This window comes from Macrotis lagotis, chromosome 3 (assembly GCF_037893015.1).
Source record: "Macrotis lagotis isolate mMagLag1 chromosome 3, bilby.v1.9.chrom.fasta, whole genome shotgun sequence".
NCBI lineage: Eukaryota > Metazoa > Chordata > Mammalia > Peramelemorphia > Peramelidae > Macrotis > Macrotis lagotis.
The window spans coordinates 199,419,396-199,442,110 of NC_133660.1; the positions used below are offsets into that span (position 1 = coordinate 199,419,396).

Sequence of the window (22,715 nt, forward strand, 5' to 3'; positions counted from 1 at the left end):
ACAACCCTTGGAGAAGATAAAATGTATAAAAAGTAGAATAATAATGTCTATAGATTTTTGCTGCCTTGAAAATGTTGTCTAAATCTCAGTGACAATAAGTCATCCTTTCTCCATAGTGGCCAATGATACCATCACTTCTCTACTTGAACTTTGGACTCCAACCCTATAATTACCCCAGGGAATGATACTTAAGTGGTCTTATCTTGCTATGATCCAAACTTGATCTTACTTCTCTACCCTCTCTAAACCATACTCATTCTTTCCAGTATTCTTAATGTAATATCTTCCTCCTTTGGAAAGAAAGTTCCTTCAGGGAGCAAATGTCTTTCATATTTATATTTGGCACAACCCTAGCACATAATAATTGCTTAATAAATACTTGATGTATCTAAAAAGAGAGGTTATTTACTCTAAACACCTTTGTATTAACAGATGAATAGAGAGTTTAAGTTAAGTAACCCATCCAAGCAGGTGAGTGGCTGAGATTGAATCTCTGGTTCTGTACATTTAAGTTTAGGGCTCTCTAGACTATATTAACCAATCTCCCAAATAGAAACATTGCTTATAAAATGCTTCTTAATATGTAAACTACTTTGCAAACATTTTAGAAAAAACCCCTTAAAATCAGAAAATATTTTTATATTCTTAAAGTCAAAAAATACTCCTGTAGTCAATATTCTTGAGGGATTAAAAATAGAGAAGTGATACTTTTGTGCCTTTTACATATTAGAAGTATCAGAGGAAGATGTTTCATTGTGGTTGGATCTCTATGAAAAATATCTAGCAAGATGTGGATGACAATTGCCATAAGGTGAGTCAATAGGAAATGGTGACACCTCAGTGGAGGAAATATTTAAAGCAATGATATCACTGATTCAGTATAAAGCTAGTATAAAGCTGCAGGGAAGGAAAATGGTCCACTTTGGAATGCCTAGGTAGACTACATTTAGAGACTTGAAAACTGAAGCATGTCACATAATGATGACAAGACTGGAAATCAAACGGTTAATAATTAAGGCAAGGGCTTAAACTGTCCCTTTGGCAGCCTACTGATTTCAATGAACCTCTTCTTAGAATGATGTTTTTGAATACATGCAAAAAAACACATGGGATTTAAAAGAAAAGCAATTATTTTAAAATATAATTCAAACATATTTTAAAATAATTCAGTTATAATTCAAAATGTTTTAAAAAATAGTTCCTTGAGGTTTAGAATTCTTGGAATAAATGAACTGGAGATATTTATACATAATATGTTAAATAGGGATGGGAAGATCGATATCTTCAATTATTTGAAAGGTTGACATATGGAAAAGGCATTAGATTTATTCTGGCTATTGAAGGAGATAAAATCAAGAGTAAAAGGTAGAAATTATAAGGGTGCATATTTTGGCTCAGTATAATAATTTTCTAATAATTTTAACTGTCAAAAATTAATCTGGAGGCGGGAGTTCCATGTAACTGTAAATTTTCAAACAGACTTGTTGTCTATTAAGAATGCTGAGGGGTGGCTAGGTGGTGTAGTGGATAAAGCATTGGCCCTGGAATCAGGAGTACCTGGGTTCAAATCTGGTCTCAGACACTTAATAATTACCTAGCTGTGTGGCCCTGGGCAAGCCACTTAACCCCATTTGCCTTGCAAAAATCCAAAAAAAAAAAAAAGAATGCTGGGGAAGGGATTCATCTAGTGGTTCCTACAAAGTCCCTTCTAGCTTTAGGGTCTGATGTTTTCAGATACTTTCATTCATGTCTATGTTTATTAATATAGCAAGTCCCTAAACTTAGTTTCATAAAACTTGAACAATAAATGCTTCTAATCAAATGAATGGATTTTTTTTTCTATTGAAATGTAGTGATTATTGAGATGATCTTTCTTAAAAGTATCCATTGTTTGTTTTATGGCCTACTTGCACATCATCTATTTTGTTGTTGGTGATGGTGGACAGCATTATTTTAGCACTGCCACTCCTGCTGATTCTTTTAACAAAGGTTGATAAACATGCCATCATATTTCTCCCCTTTCCAGCCACTGTTAAGTCAAAACAAATGTTTCACAAGACCAAGATCAAGGATTGCACAAGTGTAAAGTGGTAGAACAGCTGGAAATCATAAATTTGTGACAGTCTGCTGAGAAAAATTTTAAAGCTAGATGGAATGGTTGTTTGTCCAAACAAATGATCTTAAACTACATTATCCTTTTACCATTATATAAAGTTTTTGTTAAATCATGTCCATATTGGCCCAATTTTTCTGAAGACTAGTTGGAAATATACATTTGCAGACTGACCCAGTGTGGTGATTAAATTTAAAACTCTAAATTTAAAAAAAAAGCAAATACTCACAGAAGCTGTAAAGAAAATAGTCCTTCAAACAGGCTTTTTGGAAGTTCTGTAATTTTATTTCCATAGAGGACACTATTAAAAAATTAATAATTAGGAAAATCAGAAAATGCCAAATATAACTACTGAATATGTGCACATCACATTGGTATCTGTGCTACTATAACATACATTAAGACATATTACAACACTGATTCTACTTCTGGCATTCTTGCTCATAAGCTAAATAACCTCTTTTCATCAGAGATTTCTCATGTAATAAAATGGGGATGATAATGCTATATTTTTTAACTGCACAGGCTGTTGCGTGGATAAGATTCAATATTTGAAAACGTTTGAAAACTATACTAAATGAGCATGTCTACTAGTACATAAATTTCCAAAATCAAATTACAAATTTTGCAGTGATCCAATAACCATTTATCTTTTCTTAAAATCATTCCTGCAAGAGCCCCCAGCCATGTTCAAAAGAGAGAAATGGAACAAAATAGACATATTTAATAATGTGTTCACATTCCTTGAGTGTGATCCTTGATTTCTTTTTAAACATGTCACTGCAGTTTCATGACTGTCTATAAAATCTAATTTATTGTCTTTCAACTTAAAATAAAATAAGCACCATTTATCAGCCATTAAGGAAAAGGAAAAGGATAAGGGGAAGTATTAACCTATTATGTAGGAATATCGATTGAAAAAGTTGAAAAATTGAAGCAAGAAAACAGTGTCTGTGCAAGTAGCAACAGGAATATAAAGAAGTTACTGCAGATACTACTCTAGTTCTTGTGTATTCTTTCATCTTCTCAACTAACAGCCTTTAAACTTAACTCCCTGCTTTCAATTTACCATATACAGTATTGACAGACAAGTGATGAGCTTCCTTTATGGTCTTCCTAACTCAAAGACTTCCTTATAGTGGCTTCCTTTTTAGATCAAAGTACAAACTCTTCTATTTGATTTTCAGAGTCCCTCAACCTACCTGTTGCCCCCCAAATTTGTTCTCCCTTATCCTGCTCTGTGTAACTTTTCCTACTATTTGTCATGTGCTCTCTGCTCTAATCAAGCAAGATTATCTCACTGTCCCCATGGATAGATCTTATGTCTTGTCAAAGTGTTAGCTCACACAAGAGGGACTTATTATTATTATCAGAGGCTTACTATCAGATGATGATTTTTTTTCACTGCAACCCATGGAACCATTATGAGGGATTATAATCCAAAAGATTAGAGAAAATTTTAACATTGAAGAAATCATAGATATTGTGCTAAAATAAGTGCATCATTACTCATAGACATATGTACATCATACTGCTTCTCTATAAGTGGCTCCTATATCAGCTCATATGTTTTAAACATATAAACACACACACACACACATATATTATAAACACATGTTTATGCAAGTCATTTATAAAGAGGCAATGTGGAATAAAGAGAGCTGGTCTCAGAAACAGGCATAACTGGGTTCCAGTCTTGCCTCTGAAACTTACTGTACAATGTTGGACAAATTACTTTCGCTCCCATGGATTCAGGCAGCTCTCTCAAACTGAATTGATAGACAGAGTTTCTAATCTGGGAGTGCCTTTATAATCAATGAAATTCTGGATCATGTTCCTGTCCCTATGATCATTTACAGTAAAATGGCTTGATGTTTCTGGATTTCTTTTTTAATTAATTTGAATTTTATATGTAAAAATGGGGTGTTAGTTTGCTTAGTGGATTGAATACTGGACTTAGAGTTGACCTTAGACACTACTATGTGACTCTGAGCAAGTGCCTTGACTATGTTTGTCTCATTTTCCTCAATTGTACAATGAATTAAAGAAGGAAATGACAAATTACTTTAGCATCTCTGCCAACAAAATGCCAAAAGTAGCCATGAAGGGTCACACATGACTGAAAAATTACTAAACAAGAAAATATGTAAAAATCCATCATAAAACTTACAGTTTCCTCTTACCTGATGGAATACATATTGATAAGACTAGATAATCTCTTCCCACCTCATCCCCAGGAAGATTTATGTCAGGTCATTCATCTTTTCTACTATAAAAATTCCAGAGGCTAGGACAACAATAGAAAGTACTCACAATGGAAGAGGAAAATGAAATCTTTGGTGCTGGTATGAGTTTAGTATAGCAGACTTCACTATAATATTTCCTACATTAAGAAATAACTGTCAATAAATATATTATACTCTGACCTCTCAATTTCTCTCCTTTTAGCCATCCATCTGGAGCTAATTGTCTTTTTTATTTACTTTCTATTCCTATAGATAGGCTCTTAGATATATTTGGCTGCTGGATTCATATCTTAAGCTTTTTTCAGCTGGCAGGGGAGGAGTAGGGCTCTGATAGAAGCTATACTTTGCTACCAAAACCTTTAGCATTCCAACATCACTTCCACAACATAAAGCACTGGAGGATGTGTGTGTGTGTGTGTGTGTGTGTGTGTGTGTGTGTGTGTGTGTGTGTGTGTGTGTGTGTGTGTGTGTGTGTGTGTGTCTGTGTGTGTATTTGAAAAGAGAAGACAACAGAAAATGAATGTTTATGTAGTCTTTATATGTTATTAGCAACATGCAGGCAAGAAATAGAGGGCAATTTGGCTCTCTAAAATAGTCTGAATATTCATGAGAAAATTTAAGCTCAATTTAAGAGCATATATAAGAGTATATTAAAGATTCAAAACAAATTGAAATTGTAATCTGCCCTCCCCAGTCTCCAATCATAGAAATGTCATCATGTTGTATCATGTTGGCAGTAATAGAAAATGAAGAGCTGACTAACTAAGCTGGAGCAAAAGTCAACTCAATAAAAGTGTAAACAAAATAATAGGAGAGAGAGAGAGAGATATGGCAGTATTAGAGATGTAAATATGGAAGATGGGGTGATGAGATCATTAAATGCTCTGCCAAATTTCCCAAATGCTTCCTATGTTACTTTCTTGCTCCTTATCAAACATATGGCCCAGTACATTGTTGATCCTCAGTTTGTGTCTGATCATCCTCAGTCATCAAGTGTAAAGGGAAAAGAAAAATGTAGTGAAGCTGGAAGAGAAAAATTCATTTACAAATGCAGTCTTCCTTCCTTTTCCTTCCTTCCTTCCTTCCTTCCTTCCTTCCTTCCTTCCTTCCTTCCTTCCTTCCTTCCTTCCTTCCTTCCTTCCTTCCTTCCTTCCTTCCTTCCTTCCTTCCTTCCTTCCTTCCTTCCTTCCTTCCTTCCTTCCTCTGGTGTGGTTTGTTAAGGAATATTAAGGGGTTCCCTGATCTTGCCTTTTTGAGTCGTCATATTTTCCAGAAATATTGTAGTCAGAATATACTGGAAGCCCTGAATGTGTGCAGGATGAAGCCCCTCTTGAATTAAGATAATATGTTGTTTGTGTCCCAAAATGCAGCTTGTGAATCCTTGAGAATCAAGACAGATACCAGTCAGTCTGCACTAGGCTGAGAAATTGCTTGTGCAGCTGGAACCCTTATAGATAAGGAAATCATCCTGACTTCATAGTCTAGCAGTTCCCAAGGGAACTGGCTTTACCATCATATTGCACTTTCGCATTTTGAAGGACATTGTCTTTTTCCCCATCTTTCCCTTTCTCCCTCTCATACCAATACCCCTTAAGTGAAGCTTTGTGTTTTCTTCTCATTTTGTCTGTCATAAATATGCAAACTTCTGTATGGATTGTGAACTTTTTGGGTTTCACGTACATTTTCATTTCTCTTATCGTAAATTTAGTTTCATATGAATTTAAAACATGAAATATGCCATGTAACTCTAGTATTATAGTTCTTAACTTCATGGGGAATAGTTTTAGTTTTTTAAAAAAAATATTTTGGGGGCAGCTAGGTGGTGCAGTGGATAGAGCACTGGCCCTGGAGTCAGGAGTACCTGAGTTCAAATCCAGCCTCAGACACTTAATAATTACCTAGCTGTGTGGCCTTGGGCAAGCCACTTAACCCTTAACACCATTTGCCTTGCAAAATCCTAAAAAAAAATTATTTTGATCCAAATGGAAGATTAGAAGAGAAGTAAAGCACTAAATCCAATAGGTAGCATGAAAGAAGATTCCAGGGTTGGCTTAGATCATTACAATTGTGCTATTTAGAGTTCACAGGAGGTTTTTCTCCAAGGAATATTAAAACACTTTTTAAAAAATAGCTATTTTGCAACTACATACTACTTGATTCTGTCATGATTCCCTTATGTCACATACTTATTTTTAATAACATACTAACTTCCCCCTTCCACTTCCCACTTGACCTTACTCTTCACCCTAGATACACACTAAATTTTGAGTTGGAAATATGACATTTTCTTTTTCCAAATTCTTTCTCTCCCTGAACTGCTGCTGTCCACAGCAATAAGCCAAACAGTAAATGTGAAGTGATTACTCTATGCTTTCTCAAGACCAGATCATCAGGTCAGCTTAGTTTAATATTCCTGAATACTCATGTGAACACCTGAAAATAATTATTTTCCCCTTTGCTCTAGAAGTGAAAAACAACTTTCCCAAAATGCCACAATAATCTCTACTGTGAGAATATTAGTTTGAAATAAATTGTTCTATTGATAACTGATGCTCATTAGGGTCCTAAGGCATGAGGGTAAGTTATGAGCTTATTACAGATACTCTTGAAAATTCTAATTAGTTCTTCAGTTCTAGTTCCATAAAGTCTTTTTTTCTTTTTCAAAAATATTTGCTATTTCTTTATTGCTATTTCTTTTTTATATAACCTAAATTGCTCATTATAGCCCTTCTCTTCTCTCTTAGAATCATTCTATTCTTTGATGTTTAAGCTAAATTATAAAATAACTACATCTAATTTTACTTTCAAACTATAAAGTTTAACTTAAAAATTCTTTTAGATATTTTCAGACTCAATTTATCTGTGAAATTTATAGAATTCTGCAGGAAGAAAAGGGATTATTTGAAATTACTAAAAATATTTTGAAAACCAGCATTTTCATCATAAAGTTTCTTGTTTTTGAGATATGAGAGTGACCTCTTTAGACATGTCTTAAAGCTATTAATCCAATGATAAAACCTTTTAGCAATAGATGGCTCCATTACTTTTCAACATTCCACCTCCACTTTCATTAAAGGGTTTTTACCTCAAAAGGATATCTCACTTTCATAGTCATTTTTAGATTCATAGCTATTAGGGCACTTTAAAATGAAGGATGCTTCTTTCCCCTTTTGCAGAAGTAAAATTTCTTGGGAGAAAAAGGAATGGGATTTAGATGTGAAAGAGTATTGTGTTCTTAAACTTCCACTTAAAAAAATTAGACCAATTTTTTTCTTTTGAGATGTCCTAATATAAAATTTAATGTCATTATAAAATAGGCACAAAGAAAACAGGCATAGATTAAATCTACTTATTCAACTCTTAATATTATTAAATATTTGATGTGAGAATACTTACAGTGAGTTCAGTGATCTCAGGCCATGGAAAGCATCTGGAGCAATTTCTGAGATTTGATTATTGCTAAGGTCACTAAAATGCAAAAAAAAGATCATGTTCTATTAATTCAACCCGATGCACCAAAAATAGCAAATAAAGTATGCCTCTTTAAATTTCTCTTTAAAATATTTTTGATAAATGTTGAAACTTGCTCCATAAAATACTGTTCTGATTGAAAAAGATCCTATGACTTTACAAAAATTAAAATCAATTGTGTGAAACGTGTTTGAAAATATTTAGAAATGTAATGTACTCAAAAATTCTGCATTTGAAAAGAGAGAACCTCAAAAATTTTCACTTCAAAAGTTCATGTTAATGAGAAATCATTCACTAATCATGGATTAATGAAAATCCATATTAAATGAAACAATGCTACTATTAATGAAGAAGGAATTGCCAGAGCTTGCTAGCAATCTGTTATGTTAGTGAATAATGAAGCTGCCAAACTCTCTTAAATATCCATACTCAGATGGCTTCTTTTATACAAACATGAATTATTTAAAAATATATATATAAATTGCATAAAATTCCAGAGTATTTTCTAACTCACATTCTCCGAAGTTTTTTATATGATGAAAAAGCTCCAGGCGGGATGACCTTAATTGAATTTTGTTCTAAACGTCTATAAGAAAATAAGAAAAGAAAAGAGAAAACAGTGTTAAAATGGGACAAGAGAGTTTTAAATATGCATAATTCATGTCCAGAAGAAGTCAAATTTATGATCACTATAAATGCTATTCTACTCCTTCCCCCAAAAGCCTTTAGAGTACTTAGGACCTAACTGTATTTATGTAATGATTTTGAGAATGGGATTAGATTTCTTCTTCATGGAGAAAGTAGCTCTTGAAGGTTTTATGGGATAGTAATAGATAGAGCAAGTGGAGGAGTAGGAAATTAGAGAGCTAATCTCTGTCCTCCATATAAAAAAGTCGACCTTTGAATTCATTATTTAATTCTACACTCAATATTTTTAAAAAAAATTAAAAAAAAAAAGCAATTGGTTTACAAGTAAACTTTATTTAAAGGCTTCTAAAAATCTGAGAATCATCCTCCATTATTTTGTGATGGTGGTTTTAATTCCCCCCCCCCTTTCTATGCCATATTGCTTTCCTTGAAGATTCCTCTGTGAATTAGCACATATAAAAATTATCATTAGCTGAAGCCATCAAAACAAAAGTGAAATAGCTAAGAGTGATTAGGAGATATCATCTTGTATATTGTCCTGCTATCCCAGAAGGTCAGATTTACCTAAAAAGTTTATCCTACAGATACAGAAGTTAAAGAATCAATAAGTCCTCTTTACTGGGATTGAAATTTCTTTGAGAAAAAGTTGTCTTCTAGCACAAATGCTCCAGCTTCAGCCTATTTCCCTCCCTTTTCTAAGCAGGTCTTTTCAAGAGGCTCAAAATGTCATCAATTAGTTTGGGACATAGATCATTTAGTCGAATCATCCTATTTCATAGATGAAGAAACTGAGGTCCAGGGATGCAAATAATAGTTCTATGATAATTTGGCTGCATCAGGGGAAATATGTGAACTGAAGCTTCTTTGTCTCCAGAGTCAGGACTATGTATATATAATATTATATAATATAATATTATATATTATATATATATATATTACTATACCAAGCTGCCTCTTCATAAGATCTTGACATCTTCAAGTGTATGTTAACAGCTCAGAATTTCTCTGCTTCTCCCTATTCTATGCCACACTTTGTAATGATCATACTTTCTAGTCTTCTGGTTAACTTTTTCTTAATGTACATTTTTCCAGGTTTTCTTTGACTACCTTAGCAATTACCAAAAAGCCTGTTTCCAAGTTCCTACTCTACTTATAGTCAACATTATAGAATTTTGTATTTAATTATTATCTATTTCATATTAATTCTTTTATAATATTATTTTATTTTTTCATATTAATTCTTGATGGTTAGAATAGATATATATATATATAAAATGTTTGATTTATTTGATATTTTAAAAGTTCAAATGCATGTATGATCATATAGAGTACTTAAGTATATTATTAATTTAATGTAATTAAACATATATTTATTAAGCACCTCTAATCTGCATGTCACTGAAACAGAACTGGAAATGGAATAAAGAAAACAAAAACTAACATACCATGACATTTATGATTCTACCTTCTACCAGAATATATGTTATATGCAAGTTAATCAAGTTAATTAGAGGATCATTAGAGGGAAAAAACCCAGAGAAACTAGGAAAGGTTGGTATAGAAATTGTCATCTAAGCTGAGACTTAAATGAAGTCAAGGATTCTAAGAGGCAGAGAAAAGGAAAGGCAAAAGCCTATTCCAAGCATAAGGGGGAACAAAAATCTGCAAAAAAAAACCAACACAAAAACAAAAACATGGAGTACTAGGTAAAATGAAACATTCAAGGAAAAGTAGAGAGACCAAATAGAAGGTTGTTTCAGTTATCCAGTCAATGAATGCTTGAACCAGGTTGATGGGAGGAAAGACACGGATGTGACAGATGTGAAGTGGATAGTCAACCTGGTGTTTTCAGAAAGTCTAATGATTAAAATGGGTTGTTCATGGTGTTGCCAAATCCTTTTGGCTCTCTCATATTGATTCCATTTTCTCCACTGCTATAACCACAACCCTAGTTCAGGTGCTAATTTTCCCTTATATGGAATATTGGGGGAAAAAAACCCTTCTAGCTGATTCAGCTTTCTTTTTTTAAAATTTATTTACTTAGTTCTTGTAAGGCAGTAAGGTTGAGTGACTCAGCTAGGTAATTATTAAGTGCCTGAAAATAGATTTGAACTCAGTTCCTCCTGACTCCCAGGGCGGTAGGTACTCTATCCACTGTGCCACCTAGCTGCCCCCTTTACCAGCTTTTTTTTTTAGATTTTTGCAAGGCAAATGGGGTTAAGTGACTTGCCCAAGGCCACACAGCTAGGTAATTATTAAGTGTCTGAGACCAGATTTGAACCCAAGTACTCCTGACTCCAGGGCTGTTGCTTTATCCACTATGCTACCTAGCCACCCCCTTTACCAGCTTTCTTTAGTAGAGCTTCTTAGCTATAGTAATAAGCCCCAATATCCAATTAAATCCACACATTAACTTGACATATAAGTCATTCACAACCTAGCTTTAATAAACTTTCTCAATCTTATTCATGCTACTTTCTACACACTTTACATGTAAAATAAATTAGACAATTGTCTCCTAATCTTGTCCTTTGTTCTTCCAGTCACCATATGCTCTTATATATGGTCTGCCATGCCTAGCATAAACAGTCTCCTGAAAATTCTTTCCTACCACAAGTACTTTTTCATATGCTACCTTTGCTATGAAGGTTTTCTTGATTCTACCACATGAAAAGTGTCTTTTTCTTCTTAAATTTTCCCAAACTTATACTGTCTGAATTTTTTACTTACTTCGTCACATTTTTTTCATCATCATGTGTACATGTAATACATTCCTCATTGGAACATAAGCTTCTTGAAGGTATGGATTGTATGACTATAATACTAGAACCATCTCATTCACATACTTGAATCTTAAAGACTGCTTCTTAATATCTGATTAGTTGACCCAGCTAAGAAAATGAATGAAGCTACCAACTCAACACATGCCACTGATTTCTTAGTAAAATTTTTAGTAACAAATTCTTATGCCACTGATCTCTTAATAACATTTATTAGTAATAAAAATATAAGGAATTTTGAATTCTCTTCAAAATCTTTCCAAGCAGATGGTAATTAAAAACAATAGAATGTAAAGAAACCTGATTCAATAAGCATTACCTAAAAAGCCCACCAAAGTTATCTTCAGGAAAAAAAAGAACCTGAATGAGTCAGAAGACAATTTAAACAGGTGTAGTATAACCACAACAGAGAGATTAGGCAGTTTACCTCAAAGTGATGATTTTGGAGAATATTGATAACACTTTCAGTCCTTCAAAAGATTAGAAATTACAGAATTTTGTATCCAGTTAGCAATAATGATAATTAAAATAGGAAGCTATTAGATGGAATACTCGTGACTCCTCTCCAGTATTCAACTGTGGGTATAATTTATGGGATTTGTGCTGCATACATAAATTCCCTGTATGATTCAGATTACATTCATTTTCTTTTATCACTGTATCTAAACAACAACAAAATTAAAATAATCGTAAAAGGCACCAACTTAATCAGACATTTCAGGAAGATTTACTGTGTTTTTGCAATAGTTATTATGAAAGGGACATTTAGGAAGTTTATAGTTCTGTGCAGACTTCTTCAGGTGGGTAATTATATTCATCATAAAAATGCAGGGCAAAAGGAATTCTCTCTTTGGGCTATTTGCTTTGTTTCTAGTAAAATTTCCTCATGAGAACCAGGTTGTAAAATGCTAATTCCATGAACCACTGGAAATTTTCCCTTTATTTTGAAGGTACCTAAAGATTCTGAAATTATCCTGGTAGACAAGAAATTTGACTTGATAATATGAAAATCTGGACTTATGCCCCTGGATTATTTATGTATATCTTTTAAAACACCAAAAATAAAAGATTTCTAAAATTCTAATTGCATACAGTATTACTATTTGGATCATTTTGCAGTTTCCCATTTTGCTAGTATAAATGGAATTCATAGGGATATATCATTTTTAGCTTGGTATATGGCTGCAATAATTTTTAAAGGTTATTTTCATTTCTTTAGCTCCTTATAAAAATTAAACAGGACAACAATGGATCAGAATGATTTCTTGTCATAGGATTTTAAAAGCTAAAGAATTTGGCCATCCTACATCCCTGACACATTAATCTTTCAAATAAACCTCTTTTCAAAAACATTGGCTTCCTAGATTCTCTTTTTTCTTCCTTTGTAGCAAAATGAGATTATAATGACTCTTGCTATATTTCTAATTCAAACTGAATAACATTGAAATGAGGGTAGATAACAAATCAAAAATGTCTTCAAGTGAGTTACTTTCACTACCTCTCTCCTAAATCTGGTCAAATGATGAGAGTGGAGAAGAAACAGTTGAATTCCTCAGGGTGTCCTAGAATCTTAAGGGGAAATATAGCAGTCTTGGCCATGAAAGATTAGGGCCAGAGTATACATGTAATGGATTCTTTGTTCAAAAGCATGCATATTTTCAAAGAGGAAAAAAAATGTGAGTATTGGTAGATATAAGCAAAATATTTTGAAGAGTATTAACAGAATTAATGTCTTCCTCTTAGTGCCCTGTTCATAGACAAATGTACAATTCTGGAATAAACTTTTAAGAACTTCTGTCTAAAGGGTTTACTAACAGTAAAATAATATAAATAACTAATATCAGTATAAACTTCTCATTTAATAAGGCTACCATAAAATGGAGACAGTAATGGTGAATCAATTTAAATAAACATAGAAGAAAAACCATTGGGTATTCCACTTTGTTCACAAAGGAAGCAAAGGAAATTCATGTTTTCCAGCTCTGTTATCCTCTAATCTTCTGCCTTATCTGACTAGAATCTGCTGAATTTCAGAGTGCAAATTTGTATCCACCCTTCCGTGAAGAATCTAATTAAATACATGCCAGGGTCACTAAAACCGATAGAGTAATGTCTAAAATAAATTTGCATGCTTCTGACAAAATCCACCATAATTAAAAGCATTGTATGTGCTATTCCTTCATGGAAGATTCAATATTTTGAGTTTTAAGATGAACATGAATTTTAGTAAAAGGAAAGGTGCTCATAAACCACCCTTGGCAAGGCATTCTGATATAACAGTGGTCAGTGGATTTTCTTCCTCACTTATTTGATGAGTTTCTTAAAAACAATTCATCACTATGTATCTACACAAATAGCAAAGAAATAGCCTAAGTTTCTTTTTAAAATGACTAACAAAATTTTAGATTTACTCTGTATGAGATAAGATTATGGAGGCAGTTTAGTAAATAAATCGTCAAAGAATTCATTCAAACTCATCAAGGAAAGAAACTTCAATTTTTTCCATATACATTTCCTCTCTCCCTTCCCCTCCTGTCTCTCTGCTTTTCTCTTTTTTTCCTCTGTCCCTCTGTCTCTGTGTCTCTGCTTCTCCCTTTCTCTCCCCGTGTCTCTGTCTCTGTCTCTCTGTCTCTCTGTCTCTCTCTCTCTGTCACTCTCTCTCTCTCTCACACACACACACACACACACACACACACACACACACACACACAGACTCCATTCCTCCCCCCAACTGATTTTTTTTAAATTGTACTTGTTACTAATTTAAGTCCTTTAAAAAAATAATCAAGTAAAATTGATATCAGTCAATTTAAATGGTTTTCCTCAAACTTATTTTCCACCCTAGGAATCCTCTACACTTATTACTGAAAATGGATTATTTTTCCCCTCCTCTTCAAGTGACCAGTGGTGTTCTTGCATGTCTATACATGTTAATTAGGAGACATCATTATTTGTGTATAGCTCTAACTTCTATAGTTTACTATATTAAAATTTTCTTCTTGAACATTATCTTGTGAGAAAGGCATTGTGATATATGATATATTTCCCAGTAGTTATTTTTGATAATTTACATCTTTAAAGTTTACAACTGAGAACATAATTTGATAACTAAAGATGCTGACTAGCATTTGACAAATTTCCAAGACATTAGACAATTCTCATTCATTTCAAATGACTTTCAGTTCACTAGCTTTCGATTCTTATGAATGATAGTCAATATCTTTCTAATTAAATTGTACTGACTTACTGCATAAAATAACTTCCACATGCTAGATCTGAAGTAGTTAAATTAAAATATATTTAAACATTATACATACTACAGTTCTATTCATATGTAATATGATAAAGGAGTAAATCTCAGAATAACTATCAATTTAAACTCTAAATTAGAAACTAAACATTTATGCAGTAAGCGGTATTTTTATATCTATTTAAAATTTATTTTTTCCAGACTGAGTGATGGAAATTATACAGGTATAAATCCACAGGCATACTGTCAAAATAAATGACCTGAATTGTTAGAAATGTGACATTTACTTACTTTAGAAATCATCTTGAAAGCTTGGAAGAGTTTTCACAACACAGACAAAAATGTGTGAGCTCTATGATGTGTCTGTGTGTGTGTGTGTGTGTGTGTGTATAACACTGCACAGATGCTAATTATACATGGCAATAAAGCTCACAGTTCTACTCTGCATTTTCCCCATCTGCCTTTAAAGTCAATGGAAAAAACAGCTGTCAGAGAGCAGAAAATAGATTTCTGCAGGGGGATTCTCTCCAGCTTCTGAATCTCAGGAACGTCTATGTGTAGCCAACACATTTCTCATCATAGGTAACATCTGCCAGTCTTTTGAAAGGGAGGAAGCTGCAATGTTCCTTTTGCTTCAGGGAATCTCCAGGCTATTATACAAGTATATCTGAAGTACTTCCTCTTAAGGAATGTTTCTTCTAATTTCAATGCCAAAAGAACTCCCCTGAAATGTGTGATATCATATGTATACAATATAATCAAATGGATTTTAAAGCAGGATTCTTTTGATATTTGAAGTCTTCAGTTAATTGTGGACCTCGGAAATACCTCTGACAATTTAGAGAATATTTGTACCCTGAATTATTACTATCACATTGTCTACATTCTCTAAGATTTTCCAATTGTTGCTTTTTTAAATAAGTTCTTTGCTGAGATGACTGGTTCTTTTTAAAAAATCTATTTTCCTGATCTTAGTATTTTAACCTTAAAAAAATTGAACATACTTAACAGAATTTAAATTAATTTCAAATTCCCAAAGCCTAATGATCAGTATCCTTTAGAATTTTAAACATATAATCAAGCCACCAAAAAGTACATATTTTAGGTGTTTCCTGAAAAAAATGGCATGCTTTTCAAGATCAGAGCTCAAGGTTTGAAGACAAGAGCATCAGGTCTTGAATCTTAACTCTGCCAGTATACCACCTGTTTGATTTGGGGCAAGTCACTTAAATTTTCTGGATCACAATTTCCGTATCTGTGAAACAAATGGCAGTCAAGTGATCTTATGGTCCTTTATAGTTATAAATTTATGATATCATAAATTTTCTCTGTATATACATACTAACATGGTCACAAATATTTATATACATATACACATAAACATATGCATTATATTCATAATTTTAATCATAATAGACTGAAGATGAAATATGTCCAACATCAGTCAACTAGTTAGTAGAAAAAAAAATGTAACTCATACCTGCTGACTCTGAGCTTCGGTGCTCTCTACTAAAATATGAGATTCATAGAACACCTTTCAAAATTTAAGAATATGACTAAAGTCTTGATATCAATTGTAAAATTTGTCTAAGAACATATTATGTAGCCTTTTTTGAGCAATTTCTTGATTGAATTAAATGAATCTATACAATCTAAACCCTCTATTAAGAAAGCTCCTTACTCTATCCCATCTCCAATCACACATGGCACTTTTTAAAATCTTTCATATACATATTCAGTATCTTCATATTTTATAGTATTTTGATAAGCCATGAATCTTTACTAGATTGTGAACTTGGTAATGAGCTTACTGAAGTCAGGGGTCATGTCTTAAAGAACTTTTTTTTTCTTTCCCAAATCATAGATTAATAATAATGATCTGTTGAATGAATAAATCGATGAATATTCAACATTCTAATACTATGCTTGTCAAGCATAGAAAGTAGACATATTCAGTTAATTTGAGTTATTCTCCTTGGTTTTCCAAAGAAAGTATCTTCCTAGATTGATTTTCAAGAGGAGTTACTTAACAATTTAGACATTTATCCTCTTCCATTTTCCAAAAGTAAAGGTGATCCTATTTTGAATGACTAGATTGTTACTATTTTCAACAATATTCTAGATACTTCTATGAATAACATTCAATAATATATTCAAGAAATTCAACATACATTTAATTTAAATATCATAGCCCTCCTCTGGTAGAATATAGGCTCCCTGAGGGCAGAAAAATGTGTTTGTTGTTGATGTTCACTTGGGTCTCCTCTTGACTCTATTTCAGTTTTCTTGGAAAAGAAAATGGAGAGATCTGCCATTCCCTTCTCCAACCAATTTTACAGATGAGGAAATAGAAGACAGTGTTAAGTCACTTGAGCAGGGTCACACAACAAATGAGGTCACAACTGAATTCAACAAGTCCTGATTTGAGGACTGGTCCATTGAGCAACTTTGTTGCCCAGTGTGTTTTTTAAAAATCTTTATATCCTTAGTGTATAGTCCAGTGTTTTTTGTGCACTAGGTACTTAATAAATACTAATTTAATAATTATGTACATTTTGTGCAGTGCTTTGGAGCTTAAAAAAAGTCACATTCTTTTCCACAGTTTTATGATTGCTAGTTCAAGTACAAGTTCTTTCAATAAGAGAGCCTTCCAACTTTGAGATTCTTTGAAGCAATGTTAGGTCTATTTTACATATTAGATAAATCTGTCTAAGTGAATGTTCATGATTACATATCTATTCAGAATTAAGTGATGGGATTAAATCCAAGTCTCCTACCTCTAATTGCAGCGTTATTTCTACTACATCACCTTGATTCAAACTACTGGGAAGCAATTCCAAATTGTGAATTTCAGTCTATTCTCATTATTGTTCTACTTCCCAATAATGAGCATTCCCTTCTTTCCTTTAGGGCTATATTTCCATAACTGGATCCTAGAGACTGCTCCTACCTACCTTCACTTGCAATGATCCCAAAATGTTGACATTTGTTTTCAAAACTAAGGTTTCAGCTTATTTTAAACAAACAACAATGGCAAGAAAAAAACTGTGAATTCATTCCATGTGCGACATCTTTATTATCTTGGAAGTCTATAGGATTTTAATAGATTGTAGGATTCAGAAGGGGAGGGTGATGTCTTATTTATATTTACATTTGCCTTAGATCCAGCTTAGTAATAAATAGAAAAATTCATTTAAGTGATCATTGAATAAATAAATTAATGAATGAATTTTAGGCAATGTAGGGAATTTACGTAATAATAAGATCTGATCCCACTCTTTATGAAGTTTAAAGTGAGTTTTGGGATAGCTATTAAATGAATGAATGTGAACATATAGAATCCTCTACAAGAATTTTGGAAAGGTTATTTTTAATTATGTTCTTGTCTTTACACCTATCTTAATTTGTTTTTCACATTCTTTGTTTGGACAAGAACAATCAATACTCTTTTGCTTGTTAAGAAGATTATCCAAGATACTGGGACTTAGAACTAGAAAGAATTTTAGAGGTCATCTTTTCCAAAGGTGTCAAACTAACCATCCATAGCCCCAACAAAAACTCCCAGTGCTACCAGAACCGTACTAAAATGCAATTGCTGTTCATCAGTCATTTCAATCATGTTCAACACTTTGTCACCCCTTTTGGGAATTTCTTGGCAAAGATACTGGACTGGTTTGCCATTTTCTTTTCTAGTTCATTTTCAGTTAAACTTAGGTAACAGAATCAAGTGACTTGCTCAGGATCACATACTAAGTGTCTGAGGAGAGATTTGAATTTAGGAAGATGAGTCTTCATGACTCTAGACCTGGCACTCTATCTATTGTGCCACCCACTTGCCCTCTAAGTTTAATTAGGAAATATTTAAGAAAGTAAATAAAAATAGAATAAATATTGTTAATATGTAGTTTTCTAAGTCAATGTATGGCTATAGGGATCATTTCTATTTGAGCTTGGCACCATTGGTCTAGTACAATAGTCTTATTTTGCAGGGATGTATGCTGCCTCTCTTGAACTGCATCATCAATAGCCTGCTGTACATTTCAGCATGGATGTTTCATAGGAAATTCAAATCCCCTGTTTTCAAAACTGAATTTATTGTTAGCCTCAAAACCTGTCCCTCTGAAAGATTTTTAATTCTATCAGCAGCCCACCATTAATTCAGTCACTTTGTTTTGCAACCTAGGAGCCTTAATTAATTTACTTAACACTTGAACCTATACCCTCATAATCACATCAATTACTAAATCTGGTTAATTCAAACTCTACAAAAGCTTTTGAAACTTTCCTTTTTTCTATTTCCATGGTTACCATCTTATTTCAGACTCTCATCTCCTTCATCCTGGACTCTTTTATTATCCATGTTATCTCTGATAATAGTTTCATATATGAATGCTATGTCTATGATGTGAGATAATGGATAGGATAACATATTGGGTTTTAGTAACTGACTGAAAAAGAGAACTAAATTAGAGGAATCAAATAAAACTTTTTAAAGGGAGAAATAGGGGTAGATAAGTATCAAGAAGTCATGGAACACTTACTAATCACTTGGTAAATGTGAGAGTGCACAAATGTACCCTTTTTTTTAATTTCAGAAATCTTGTCAGAATTCCTTAAGAATATGGCACTTATTGGTTTACATTATTACATTCAAATCAATTTTTCTTTTAAGCAAAAAAAAATCCATTTTATCTACATTGTGTCATATTTTTATTTATTTTGTTAAATATTACCCAATTAAATTTTAGCTGTTTCTAATGCATGTGTAGCTAGTCTTGAGTCTAATACCTCAGATATAAATGATCACATTATAGCAAAAGTACTAGGAATTTTTGGAATGGGGTCACATTCTCAAGTCCTCTGATTAGAAAGAACAAATGAATGCAAAAAGTGACTAATTTTGGTGGATGACTGCACTTTTAAACTTTAAAAAATGACTTGTTAATTATGCTATTTTCTATTAGATTCCATAATACACTAAGTTGAATGCATTTTTTTGCAAGATTTTATCAAATATGCTTAAATGCTAAAGGAATTTGTGAGAATGGTCTGTATATTCTCTGAAAATATCTTTTATAGTAAGATAAATTTAAGGAAAACTGTATATTATTAGTATTGTTATTATTATTATGTTTCCATAACTATGCCAGTTAATATCTTGTTTGAATATTTAGGATGGAGTCTATAAATTTATTGTGTAAAAATTCAGTGTAAAATAACAAATAATTGGTATATATTTCAAGATTGTCCACACTATGATTAAATTCAAAGTCCACTAAATCTTCTGGGAAAATCTTTACTAATATCTTTACTAACTGCTGAGATACTTTTAAGTGTGTACTTAGTAAATGGAAAAGTTATATCTTACTATGAAGGAAGATATAATTATTCAGACTGCTTAGAGCAGAATGGATGGAAAAGTTATATCTTACTATGGAAGAAGATATAATTATTCAGAATGCTCAGAGCAGAATGGGCATCTTGAAAAGTGAAGTGTAATAAATCTAACTTGCATATGGCCATCAGTATATTTCTTTCCTAAAGATAAATAAATGGAGATCATGTAGATGAGAACAGGGAAAAATGAAAAATAATGATTTAAGAAGAGGAGATACGAAAGAGAAAAATAAGTAATGGCAGATCTAGGAAGACCTGGTCCTATAAAACAGAAAGAACTTCAAAGGAACAGAAGGAAAACCTATATGGGCAGATGGTTCAGTGACTTGATTACTAGTCTTGGAATCAAGAAGATTCATTTTCCTGAGTTCAAATCTAGACTCTGACACTAACTTTGTGACCTTGATCAAGTTAGTTAAACCTGTTTGCCCCAGTTTCTTCATATGTAAAATAAAGTTGGAGAAAGAAATGGCAATATCTTTGTCAAGAAAACTCCAAATGGAGTCATATTTACCATAATCAACTCAATAACACCATAAATAAATATAATGAGGGACTTTGCAGCCATTATAAAATGTCTATGTAGATATATTTGTTAGGTAGTGCCCATGATATACAAAAGTTTTCCATGTAGATCTGAAAGTATGATTGATACTTCATTAAAAAGAAAAGAAAAAGGAGATAAAATGAATGTAAAGAAATCTAAATATTCATTTTACAGAAATCTGAACTGATAATTCTCAAAGCTAAAAATAGTCTTCCAAAGGAATTAATGTAATTACAATGATTATTGAATACTCTCATTCACGGTGAATGCAATAAGAAAAAAAAAAACAGGAACCAGAAGCACATTAAAAAAGCAAAGGTTTTATGCTATTAAATTCTACTATTATATAAAGCCTATAAACCACCAAAAAGAGAACTGCATTGCAGATCAAAGCATATGGAAGTATTTTCAGTATGAACTTCTATAAAACTGTCATTTTCACATCATATATCTGTTTCTATGGCTAGTCTCCCTTTGTCCAGCCTCCGGGGAAGAAATTTCTCTCAATTTTCCGAAGTGAGTCTTCTGTTTTTGTGATCCTATTCCTTACTACATCCTGAGGAATCTTGCCTCTGCTCATAATTTTCCCTCTCTAATAGAGTAAATCTTTCTGTATTTCAACTGGCTCCTTTTTCATTAAAGTATAGTCACAATAAAAGTAATAATAATAATCCACATTTTCTACTCCTCCTCCTCCTCCACCTCCTCTCACAGACTAGAAATGAAGAAGCAACTAATGGGTAAGATCCTAATATTCCAATACTGTTTGATAAATAAACTTTAACTTGTTCCCTTTTTCTGATATTGACATGTTTCCTCTTCCCACTGCCTCAGTCAAGGCAGATTGGTGGTACTCTGCATCATTCTGTGCAGGACTTAGTAAAAACATATAATCAGAAGTATCCCTACTGCATCTCAGAACTCCCAAATCCAAGCTATCCACCAACTCCCTGATGGCTACCCTAGACCATAAGCATATGCTCTTCCTTATTGTTTTAGGATTATTTGACACTGTTAACTAGCTAGCAATCTTGAAAGCTTTGTCCTTCTTGCCTTCTATGAATATCACACTCTAAATAATCTCATAATTAATTCTTTCTTGGACCCTTTGCTTCCACCTTTTCTTCATTCACTAAGTACATTTCCTGCATGATTTAGCCCTCTCATCCTGCACCCAATCTTCCTTCCTACATTCATTCCATTGGATTTCCTTTCTTGTTTTTTAACTCATGGATATTCTAATGATTCCTATATCTGGATTTCTTATCCTAATCACTCACTCCAATTTGTCATTACCTTCAGAGTGTTATCTAATGAATATCCACTGTTAGTTTAATTTCAAGTCTCTATGGTTCTTTGTCTAAATATGAATCTATATGGCTCTAAAAGTTCTGTCTCTCAACTCTTCTTCACTTCTGCTAATTCTCTTAATCTCTGAGACACAAAACTCTTGAGTCATTATTTATCAATTTCCCTTACCTTTTATAAATGATTTTTCACTAAACCCTATAAATTCATATTACAAAATTTTTCATAATTCTCACTTCCATTTTCACTATCACTACATGTGGAAAACTCATTATTATGTCATGTTGGCCTATTTTTATCAACTATAAACTATTCTTTCTGTGTCTGGTCCAATCAATCCATCGTCCACAACTTATGTATTAATATTTTTCCTTAAAAAAAACTAATTTGGGGGTGGCTAGGTGGCATAGCGGATAAAGCACTGGCCCTGGAGTCAGGAGTACCTGGATTCAAATCCGGTCTCAGACACTTAATAATTACCTAGCTGTGTGGCCTTGGGCAACTCACTTAACCTCATTTGCCTTGCAAAAAAAAAAAAACACCTTAAAAAACCCTAAAAAACCCCCAATTTCATCATGTATTTCCATGCCTAAGGAAAATGGTTGCAATATTAAAATCAAAGTGCTCAAACTAAATTTCAATGTTCTCACAATTGTGTTTATTTATCATTTTACATATACCATTTATCATTCTTTCTCCAAAATGAACACTTGGCTCTATTCATGATCCTTTATGTATCCATCAAGCAACATGCTCATTCTCCTTGATATCTTTGTCTCATGCTGTTTTTCTCACTTGAAATGCTTCCTATATCTCCTCTACCAATAGTGATCTTATTCCTATTTCAAAATCTAATTCATGCCCTACTTTTATGTCCTTTCATTTTTTATTAAACAAAATAATCATATATAATGATATATTTAAAAGCACATACCATAAAGCACTTTATTACAAA

At 32.8% G+C, this 22,715-nt stretch overlaps 1 protein-coding gene across 2 annotated transcripts in view; it reads right to left on the reverse strand.

Moving 5' to 3' along the window:
• The window catches only part of SLIT2 (slit guidance ligand 2), a 388,308-nt gene that overhangs the window by 120,985 nt on the left and 244,608 nt on the right, over positions 1-22,715 (reverse strand). For both annotated transcript variants that reach the window (XM_074229717.1, XM_074229716.1), the window contains exons 10-12: positions 8,345-8,416; positions 7,756-7,827; positions 2,343-2,414 (exon numbers count right to left, since the gene is read on the reverse strand). In XM_074229717.1, the coding sequence (XP_074085818.1) occupies positions 2,343-2,414; positions 7,756-7,827; positions 8,345-8,416 (216 nt within the window). The remainder of the gene's footprint in view (positions 1-2,342; positions 2,415-7,755; positions 7,828-8,344; positions 8,417-22,715) is intronic.